The 11,134-nt window shown below is 32.5% G+C and overlaps 1 protein-coding gene across 1 annotated transcript; it reads left to right on the forward strand.

Annotated features, from left to right (window-relative positions):
* The first annotated feature begins 5,555 nt into the window (after positions 1-5,555).
* On the forward strand, positions 5,556-9,089 carry LOC7478567 (NAC domain-containing protein 78). Its single transcript, XM_002313565.4, has 4 exons — positions 5,556-5,862; positions 6,444-6,697; positions 7,734-8,018; positions 8,121-9,089. The coding sequence occupies exons 1-4, from the start codon at positions 5,667-5,669 to the stop codon at positions 8,880-8,882; spliced, it is 1,497 nt and encodes a 498-aa protein (XP_002313601.3). The 5' UTR covers positions 5,556-5,666; the 3' UTR covers positions 8,883-9,089.
* Positions 9,090-11,134: the final 2,045 nt, after the last annotated feature.

The raw sequence follows: 11,134 nt of genomic DNA on the forward strand, positions 1-11,134 counted from the left end.
ATTGAGCTGATCTAGCAAAGTGCGTGTTGAGAAAAACTCATAGCTCAAATAAAAGTTGGAACAGAGCACAACTCAATGACACAGGAACACACGCAAACAAACACCTACTCCCTAATGTCAAGCTAAATTGTCATTCCAAGCAGTATAGGGGTTATGATGGCTATTTCAAGACTGCTATGGTGATTTCGGAAATACAATTTTGCCAAAATAACTCACCTTCACCAAACATTGCTGTCCTTGGGAGTGGCATTCTATTTTCCCAACAAATAGCAGCACCAATTTTCCCAACCGGAGTCTCAAAAACCGGAATCGTTGATCCATCTCCAAATCCCCACACTATACGCTCCACCGCCGTTGGCATAACTTTCACAAAAAGAAAAAGTCTTAGGCGCAGTCTTTCTTATCAGGAACAGCAATGGCTGAAGCATGATACTTCCTGAAATCCTCTCTGCCTTTAGCTGTACGCCTACCAATAGCAGCACCAAAACTTGATCCTCTAGGATAACCACCAATAAATGCTTCAGGAAACACAACCAATTAAGTCCCAAAACCGGCTGCCTCAGCCAGCAATCTCTCAGCCTTATCTTTACACACAAGAATCAGAAACTAGAACACGATTACAAACAAAAGAAAGTTTCCTTTTCTTCTGGGGCATAAAGAATTCAAGTACCTAGAGTGGCAGGAGTATCATAGAAGACAGTGGTGGCTTGAACAACAGAGGCACGGACAGTCGGTGCTGAAGAGTCGGAATCCATGTCTACCTCTGCAAAAAGTGGGCTTTCTGATAGTGGGACAGTAGGGACAAGAGCCATGTTTATGGTCTGAGCGGAGAGTGTTTGGTCTGTTGCCGTACTTGCTGTCTGAGAATTGTCAACTCCAGTCTCACAATGTCTTTGCCTTTTTTTTTGGGTTTTTTCTTGATTCTTCTTTATTATACACGCAGATTGGATAGATTAATACTAGTTAAATAAAAAACCTTTAAAAAAAAATTAAAAAGTTTTGTAATCACAAAAAGTTTTGTCAAATTTTCTTTGAAGTGACGAATTGCAATTTTTTTTAGTTGTATTATGGTGATGTATTTATTGGATTTTTGTCAATAATTTTTATTAAAAAAATTGTTGAAAAGCACTGATTATTTATTTTTTTATATGTTATGTATTGGTTTTTCAATATTATGATCTGACTATTGGTGAATGATCGCTATTTTTTTTTTTTTGTATAGATATTTTGTAATAAAAATCCCTCCTGGTAGTGCTTATTTTTCTTGTTAATGTACTTGATCACGTATTAATAGTAATAATAACAAAAGATAAGACGGTAGTTTATTTCAAATAACTTTGCAGTTCTTAATGGTAAAATTAATGAAATCAAAATATTTTTATTAATTTATCCCATATTTTAACCTACCAAAATACTAGTAAAGAACCCCATCTACGAAACAGAGTCTCATAATTATGAAATAAGATTTAAAATACTTTATTTTGGAAATCAACTCCATAATTACGAGTTGCATGGTTACCGTTTTGGATCCCATCTACGAAACAGAGTTTCAATAACGTAGGGTTCATCCTCCGGCCACCCGGGGGCTTTCATCCATAAATAAATCCCATCATCTCTTACTATCCAAAGGGCTTCCTCGTTCACCGCCCAGGTGGACAGATCAAAGCCACCATGCTTCCCGGCATTCGAGAACGACCAGAACACATCCAAAGAAGCATGGGATTTCTTGTCCTTGGACATATTGCACCAGAATAATGTGGTCCTGAAGAAGTTTACCCTGAAACTAAACTTGAATTCATCCCTGGTCTTGATATATTGGGGGCCAAGATCGTCATCCCCAGACTTGCAGTGCGCAAACAACACCTTCTTGTTGCTCAGTCGATTGACAATACGTACAGTCCAGGCAGTAGAGGGAGTTATGGCTATTGCCAGGAGAAGGAAAATTGCTTTGACGTGGAGGGAACCCATTGCCTTGGCACAATAAACGTTTTTCTTTCATTAATTTATCCCCTTCAGCATGGTGAAGAGAGCTAGAGAACCATTGATCTCTTCTTGAGCAAATTACTACAAACAAGCAAATGCATGCATGTATATAATTACCAAGCACTGTTATGCGTTAACACTGCCATTTCGGTTTTGCTTGATTAATGGCCAATTAATTCTCTTTCTGTTTTTTTTTTTGGCAATATTTATTATTGTTTTCTTTTCTTTACTGGCAATAAGTTTCCACATATTATCGGGGTTTTTTTTTTTTTTTTTATCTCAACATGATTAGTGTATTAATTAAATCTTATTTATTCTACAAGTTTGTACTTTATTGAAATTATTATCATGTGGCCTTCTTGAAATATAGCATGAAAGTCTAACAATATTAAAAGAAATCATAACAATATATAAAAGTTATATATTATTTATTAAGTCAAAAGATACAGATAAGCTAAAACATTATAAATAGTTATATATTTGGAGAAAGCATTGGAATTGATGTTATTCAATAAAAAAACATTGTTATAAAAATATAATTGTTTCTAATGTTTTTTGTAGATACAGAATCTTATCATTTACTTTTTAATATTTTTTTTGATCTTACATGTTAGGATTTTATTATGTAAAAACAAGTATATTATAATTTTATTAATGAAATTGCTTGTTTACTTATGTTATAAAAATTACTTGTAAAAAAAAAAAAAAAAATTACTTGTAATTTTATGATTTTACCATCAAAATTTATATTATATTTTTTTATATTAGAAAAAATATTTTTAACAACATCGTATGTATATAATCACAGTGATTTTTCATATACTTGAATTGAATGCATGAATTAAGAGGATTTGATTTTGACCACGAATTCATTTAGACTATTTCAGTATGTGTTGGATTCATGAATATGAATGTGTCGATTCATCTAATCCAGAGGGCACAATAAGAATTCTACAATTATGATGGATCATTAATATTGTGAGCCAAGTTATTTAGAAACTCCCTCCTGTATATAATTCTTTTTCCAATTACTGTTATTTTAATATAAAATTCTTAAAAATAATTATTTGTGGTAGTTATTATTTTTAATGGAAGTCTAATTATTTAAATTTAATACTTAAAGATGTAGTGATCAATTTCTATATATAAAAAGATTAAGTATAGTTTGTTTTTAAATTATTTTAAGTAAAGTTTTGTGGTGTTTAGAAAGTAATTACTCTATCTTTAATATTATACCTGGAATCTTTAAAATTAAAGGAAAAATTGGAATTTTTTTTCTATTTTATAAGTAATATTATTATTTTTATTTATTATTTACAAAAGAAAGTTAAAATTATTAGAATTTTTTTTGTTTGATTGCTTTCTTGTTAACGGGTTTGTTTAGCTGTTTTTTTCATGTATTTTTGTGATGGGAGTGCATATATTTTTTAAATTTGTTTTTTTATCGTGTAGAAAGTGATTTTTTTTATTGAAGTTTTCCACGTAGCTATTAACAAGTATATGCCATGCCTTGCCATGTCTCAACTCACAAATAGGAAACCGTTATTCACAATTGATAAAATTATCATTACAATTTTTTTAATTGAGGTGGAAAATATTGTTAATATGAATAGTTAACCACCTCAACTTTTTTAATTCCATTCACATCCTTCTTCTTCTTCTTCTTCTTTTATGATTGTGTCTCCCGGTGTGGGATTTTTTCTCATGCGGATATTCTTACTTTTTTTTTTAATTGGATCTTCCCGGTGTCGGGAAACAAATCCAATGCTCGGTTGATATTGGTTTGGCAAATTCAAATTCAATTTTATTGTTTTTCTTTACTAAATCCTTGAGTTATTGGCTAAATTAACACATATTAATTATTCTTGAGTTGAAAAACTTTTATTCTGAAGAACATCTCCATGAGCTGCATGCATGGTTACCTCTTTGGTTGCCATCTAAGATACAGAATTTCATCAATGTAGTCGTTTTTAAATGCATCCCCCCCGGGATCTCTTATCTTTAAATAAATCCCATCATCTCTTATTACCCAGACGGCTTTCTCGTTCACAGTCCAGGTGGACAGATGATCAATGCCGCCATGCTTCTTGGCATCCCCACTCGGCCAGAACACGTCGAAGGAAGCTTGAGATTCTCTGTCCTTCGACATGTAGCACCAGAATAATGTGGTCCTGAACAAGTTTACCCCGAAACTAAACTTGAATTCATCCCTGTGCTTGATATATTGGGGGCCAAGATCGTCATCTCTTATCTCCAGACCTGCAGTGCGCAAACAGCACCTTCTTGTGGCTCAGTCGATTTAGAATACGTACAGTCCAGGCAGTAGAGGGAGTTATGGCTATTGCCAGGAGAAGGAAAATTGCTTTGATGTGGAGGGAACCCATTGCCTTAGCACATTAAACTTTTTTCTTTCCTTTTTCTTTAATTTGGGAACTACAGAAAGTATATCTGCTGATTCCTCCTTGAACGAATTAATACAAAGAAATGCATGGATGCATATATATATATATATATATATATATAATCACAAGCATTGTTATGCGTTAAAAATGTCATTTCGGTTGATTAATAGCCATTTAATTCTCTCTGTTTTTTTTTTGGGAAATATTTAATGTTTCTTTTCTTTTCTTTATTGGCAATAAGTTTCTACGATCTCAACATGAGTGGTTTATTAATTAATTGTATTTTATTCAGTACAATAAAATTATATTTTATTGAAATCATTATTATGTGGCCAAGGATGGTTTTGTCGATGTACGTACATACTTTAATTGAATACATGATTCGATTGCCAAAATTTTGTATTTAATTTAATTCTCAATGATTTAATTAAGAGCATTTGACCACGAGTACATTTAGAATATTAATGAAGTATGTTTGGATTCATGAACACGAAAAGGTGTTCGAATCATCTAATCTAGAGGGAAGAGTCAGGATATATTCTACAATATATCATGATGACTCGATCGTTAATGTGAGCCAAGTTATTTAAAATCTAATTTTAATTATTATATAAATTTATTTCAATATTTTTTTATTGTAAGAATATATTTTAAATTACTTCTGTTATAACAATACAATTTTTTAGCATCATATCAACAAGTTTATTTTATTTGTTCGAGACATTAACATGTGAATAATCATAATTAATTAATATATTAAATGAAGTGATAATTAATATTTTAACACGAACTAATTTGTTTTAAAGAAAAAAAATAAATTAACTTTTGAACGCTTAAAACCATATCTCGTTTTTTTTTTTTTTTTCATAAGAGACCATGCAACCGAGTAAAAAACTAAAAATTATTTATGTTGTGTTGCCTCAGCTGCCGCAAACCCGAGTCAGAGAAACATAGGCGTGCCACGTGACAAATACGGTCCGTACAAAAGCCTCGACTTGTCTTCCACACTGGTCTGGCCAGAGACAAGATTCCTCTGCTGGACACGCAAAAAGCCCAGAGAAAGCAAAGCAAGGCACCATATTCATGGTTAATACCAATCAACAAGTCAAAAAAGCAAAGCAAAGAATCCCCAGATTCTGCAGCTATATAAGCTGTTCTATGTTTTCCATCTTTCTTTCTCAAACCATAATTAAGACAACATATAGGTACAGGAGTACGTAATACTACTTTGTTATTGTTATTAATTTCTCAGAGAGTTGTGTACGTACGTTGACGAGGAGGATGGCTTCAGGGGAGGTGTCTCGAGAGACGCAGATGTCCATTGAAGCTACGTCTATGTTTCCTGGCTTTAGGTTTTCACCAACAGATGTAGAGTTGATTTCTTATTATCTGAAAAGGAAGATTGAGGGAGCTGAGAAATGTGTTGAAGTTATTTCTGAGATTGAAATTTGTAAACACGAGCCTTGGGATTTGCCAGGTTTTTAATTTCCACACTTTACCACTATTCTTTGCTTAAAAAAAATAAAAAAGAAAATTAAGGTTAGTTCTTTCTGTATTCCTTTATTAGATTAAAAAAAAATCCCAAAATGAAATTCTTTCTTTTAATTTAAATCAAAATGAAGTTTTGATTGAACAGATTAATCTGTTTTACTTTATCGAACCCATAACCTGACCAGATTACAGACGAGTTGTATTTAATAATTTTGTATTTTATACCTCTTTGATCATTATTTTTATTTTAAAAGTATTCAAAAATCGAAATTAATTAAGTTTTGATTGATGCATTAAGGAAAATTTATAAATATTTTTATACGTCCTTCCAAGATTTGATGTCATTTCTTATGGTGTTATAAGTTGAGTTCCGTTGAATGAAAGGATTTTATTTTACTTTTTTGGTATTTTGCACATGATACATGAGCTGCATCCGTCTATGTTCGTACTGTGTAATCATGTCCTTCGTCAAATAGTAAGCATGATAAATCATGTTAAGATAGAATAGTAAAGTAACCATTATTATTATTATTTAGGCGCTGATTAATTCTGATTATTTTAAACCAGCGAAATCTGTCATCCAATCGGAGAATGAGTGGTTCTTCTTTTCGGCTCGTGGAAGAAAATACCCGAATGGGTCACAAAGTAAGAGGGCAACTGAACTTGGTTACTGGAAAGCAACTGGCAAGGAACGTAACGTGAACTCAGGTTCTGATGTGATTGGTACCAAGAGAACTCTTGTGTTCCACGTAGGTCGTGCGCCGAAAGGGGAAAGAACAGAGTGGATTATGCATGAATATTGTATGAAAGGACAATCCCAGGTGATGATTTGTGCTGACATTTCTGAGTTGTTCTGCTAGTTTTTATTGAAACTGAGGTTTAAATTAGAGAAAAATGTTGGCATGGATGACTCTTATAATATGAAATCATGCCTTCAACTGCTAGTTGTGAAATGTTTGATTAGCTTCCACATTATTAACCATATGTTGATGCAGTGCCTATGTGTGTGGATTATGCGAAGCCACACATCTTTCTCTCCAAATAGAAGATAACTTTTCTGATAGTGATAGGTATATTTTCTGATTGATCTGAAGTGGGATTTGGTTGCTAGTGGAGAATTTATGGGGCTGGCATACCTCTCAGGATTTCTTAGGAGTGATTAATGTCATAATCATTGTCATTAAACATGTTTCAGATGAAAGGATTAGTGTCATATATGACCATTCCTCAATTATAGAGCCCTACTGAATTAGGTTTCGGGAACAAATGTTTTCGAGCTAGTAAACATCATCACATTGTAGTCTCACAATTTTAGAAGCTCAATAGTTTCCTTGAACAGAAGGAATGTTAGCTGGTGCTTCACTGATTTATTGTCAGTAGTTCAATATGGGTTATGTGTGAGCTTGTTAATTATGGCCCTTTACATTGAAGGACCTTTTCATGTTCTAGTTTGGATGTTCGAACCCACCTGAAAGGCAGCCAGACATGAAATTGATTGTTAGGTGTTTTACTGGATCATCTATGAGAGCAGAAATTTGAATTTCGTGTTTGAGCTCAGGATGACATATGCTTATTATTATTATTTTTTAATACATATGATTACGATGGTATCTAATAAGAGACATAAATATTTCTGTCATTTGCATTTTCTGGGATAAATATTGGGGACTGTGATATTTCTTTATTCTTGATTGATTTCCAGTTGAAAAATCAGCTGTAGGCTTTCAAACTGTTGTTTGGTTGAGTGATTACATGCTGCAGATGTAATTTTGATGAGAATATTCTTCATTCAGTGGACGAGCATCTGTTTATTGTAAGATGATAAGGTTTATACTTGAATTTAATCGTATATTGCAGGATTCTTTAGTCGTTTGCCGCCTGCGGAAGAATGCCGAGTTCCGTCTCAGTGATACTTCAAACCAGGGTGATGTAAATGAAAGGCATTTGTCAACCACGCATAATAGTAGTAATGCCGTTTCTGATGGTGGTATTGATCAGGGGGGGGTACCTGCAAGTGAGAAGGCTGCTGAATGCTCCAAGAGCTGTGAATCTTACTCTATTGAGCAACTTTCTTCAGCGTCCGAATCTGAACTGAAATTATCAAATGATGTTGCCTTGGCAGAGTCTTCCAGCCACCAGAAGGTCTGATTATTTATTTATTCCTTTTCAATCCCGTGGTACGTAATTTGATTTCTCTGCGACAATTAGTAAGTGTTTTTGATTCATGCTGTTCTTGAATTCCAGGATTCTGACAACGATGAGGATTTTTATGCTGATATACTGAAGGATGATATTATTAAACTCGATGAAACTCCATTTTTCGCCCCTCCTGGGCTTCGTTCACTGGTTGCGAGCAACTCTGGGGCTGGAACAAGACCTGAACAACCAGTCGAAATATTTATGTCGGAGGCACTTCCTTTACGCCCAGTTCCCTCGCAAGGAACAGAAAATCAGCCAGTCGAGATATTTATGTCGGAGGCACTTCGTTTATCCTCAATTTCTTCGCAAGGAACTGAAAATCAGCCAGTCGAGATTTTTATGTCGGAGGCACTTCCTTTATCCCCAATTTCTTGGCAAGGAACTGAAAATCAGCCAGTCGAGATGTTTATGTCGGAGGCACTTCCTTTACACTCAATCCTAGGAACTGAAAATCAGCCAGTTGAGATGTTTATGTCGGAGGCACTTCCTTCACCCTCAATCCTAGGAACAGAAAATCAGCCAGCCGAGATATTTATGTCGGAGGCACTTCCTTCACCCTCAATTTCTTCGCAAGGAACAGCAAACCGAAGAATCAAGCTGAGGAGGCAAATGCCTGGTATGTCTCAAGCAGAGATGCATGTTAATAATGTAGGTGAGGAAGGTAAGTTGCCATGCTCAAAGGAGCCTCCAAAATGTGTGCTTAGTTTACTCTCTGCAAAGACGGGCAAGCTTCGACATATTTCTACAGTTTTTATTATCCTGACTTTACTGGTTGTGTTTGTGTACTTGTTGGGAGGTTTCAAGTAAGTCAAAAGGATCATACATGCCACCATGTACAGAACCTAGCTCCTGGCATTAAATGTACAAATGTCAGATTGGCAAGATGTTTATATGTAATTAAACATAGCGAATGATTAGAGGAGAACTTAGCCACCAAAACAAGATATGTAATTAATTCTTAGTTGCATAATAATAAAGAAGCATGCCTGGATTTGATTAAGGCATGGAATAAAATATTCTCTAGCTCCTAGGCTTCGTAAGTTAAACTGTCATACTTGAAAACCAACAATTTTGTCTCTTGCTTTTGTTGACTGCTGTTTTATTAAACATATGTTTATTTTTCTCTGAACTCGCATTGTAAAAGTAGTTTTTATATGAAAACGCATTGAATTAATGTTTTTTTTTAAAGTATTTCAATGATTTTAATGCATTGATATAAAGAATAGGGGTTTGTTTGTATGTTTAAAACTGTAATTTAGTGTGTTTTAAAAGTATTTTTGATATGAAAAAACATTGAATTAATGTTTTTTTTTAATGTATTTTGATGATTTTAAAGTGTTGATATAAAAGGGAGAGTATGTTTGAAGTTTAAAACTATAATTGAGTGCCTTTTAAAAGTATTTTTGATATGAAAAAGCATTGAATTAATATTTTTTTAATGTATTTTAATAATTTTAATGTGTTGATATAAAAGGAGGGGGTTTGTTTGTAAGTTTAAAACTCTAATTGAGTGCATTTTAAAAGTATTTTTAATATGAAAAAGCATTGAATTAATATTTTTTAATGTATTTCGATGATTTTAATGGGTTAATATAAAAAATAAAAAAATATTTTAATATAATTTTAAATAAAAAACACTTTTAAAAAACATATTGTATCACAATATCACACAATGAATTATAGCACAATTATCAGTAATAACTCTTTTTTTAAAAAAAATAATATTGAGTTTGAACATCTTGTTGGTTAAAAAAATGCATTAACAATAAAAATTTTCAGCCTCTTCTAAGTTTCCATTCCGGGATTATAACATAGAAACCGGACTAAATTAACCTTCAAGAATACTGCTATCCTGTTTAAATTGTTTATTAATTCTTTTTGCTAGCATACAATAGGATAATTGAAGGAATTTTAATGGGGAAATATTTGTATACAAAATGGATTCATAATTCAGTAATTTTAAATTTTAAATCGAAATTGATGTACAACAACATTGTATATAAACTTTCATGCACGATTATATAGGATTGTGTATCTTTAAAATCGCGAAATGTTTTAAAATTTTGTTTGGAAGTAGACTAATTTTTATTGTTAGATTTTTTAAAAAAATATGTTGATCTTGAAAAACATCAAATTAATGGTTTTTTTTTGTTTTTTTAATAATTTTAATATATTGATATTAAAAATAAAAAATAAAAAATAATTATTTAATATATTTTTAAATAAAAAATTATTTAAAAAATCAATCTTCACCCCGAATCGTGAATAGCGTTTATCAGGAGTGAAGCTATTAACCTGAGTTGGTTGGTGGCTGGAGGGAAATGAATGAAGTGACATTGTAGCTGGGGATTTGAATTATATGCAGGCATTTGACTAACTAGTAGCAGTAGATTGGTCGGTGAAAATGGAAAAAGGCAGCTGGGAAGGGTGACAAATTCAACATTTCATTGGAATTCGGTGCACAAGAATGTTTATTTTCATGTTTTAAAAGTGTAATTTTTTAAAAAAATTATTTTTATTTATTCAATTATTATCACAATTTTAGACACTTTCTGAATCAAGAAGAGGTGGAAGGTATCCATTTCTTTTCTTCTAAATTCTTTAGTTTCATCTAGCCTTATCTCTTAAACATCTTGTTTCATATTAGATTGAATTAAACTTTATATATATATATATATATATATATATATATATATATATAAAAACAAATTAAAATTTGGAGAAGCTGGCATTGATTGAATTAAATGAAGCTAACTTGATCAAACCTAGTTGTTGTCGAGCTAACTTTTATTTCTCCCTCGTCGTCCGTCCTTGTATTTGGTGTCACTCATGAATTCTATCTTCCCTTTCATCAATCAATAAATAGTTTTTTTGAGAAATCAAAAGCATCAATGGCTTCCACGGAACCATCTTGTCCTTTCTTTTGACGAGAATTCTTTACTTTTTTGTATGCTTGGTAAAAGGTTCTTATCTCTCAAGCTAGAACATTAATGCTCATATTACTCTGTTTGCTTTTCTTATTAAATGAAGTTCTTATACCATTCTCAAATGGATTTCGG

The sequence above is a fragment of the Populus trichocarpa genome, chromosome 9 (assembly GCF_000002775.5).
Source record: "Populus trichocarpa isolate Nisqually-1 chromosome 9, P.trichocarpa_v4.1, whole genome shotgun sequence".
In the NCBI taxonomy this organism is placed as follows: Eukaryota; Viridiplantae; Streptophyta; class Magnoliopsida; order Malpighiales; family Salicaceae; genus Populus; species Populus trichocarpa.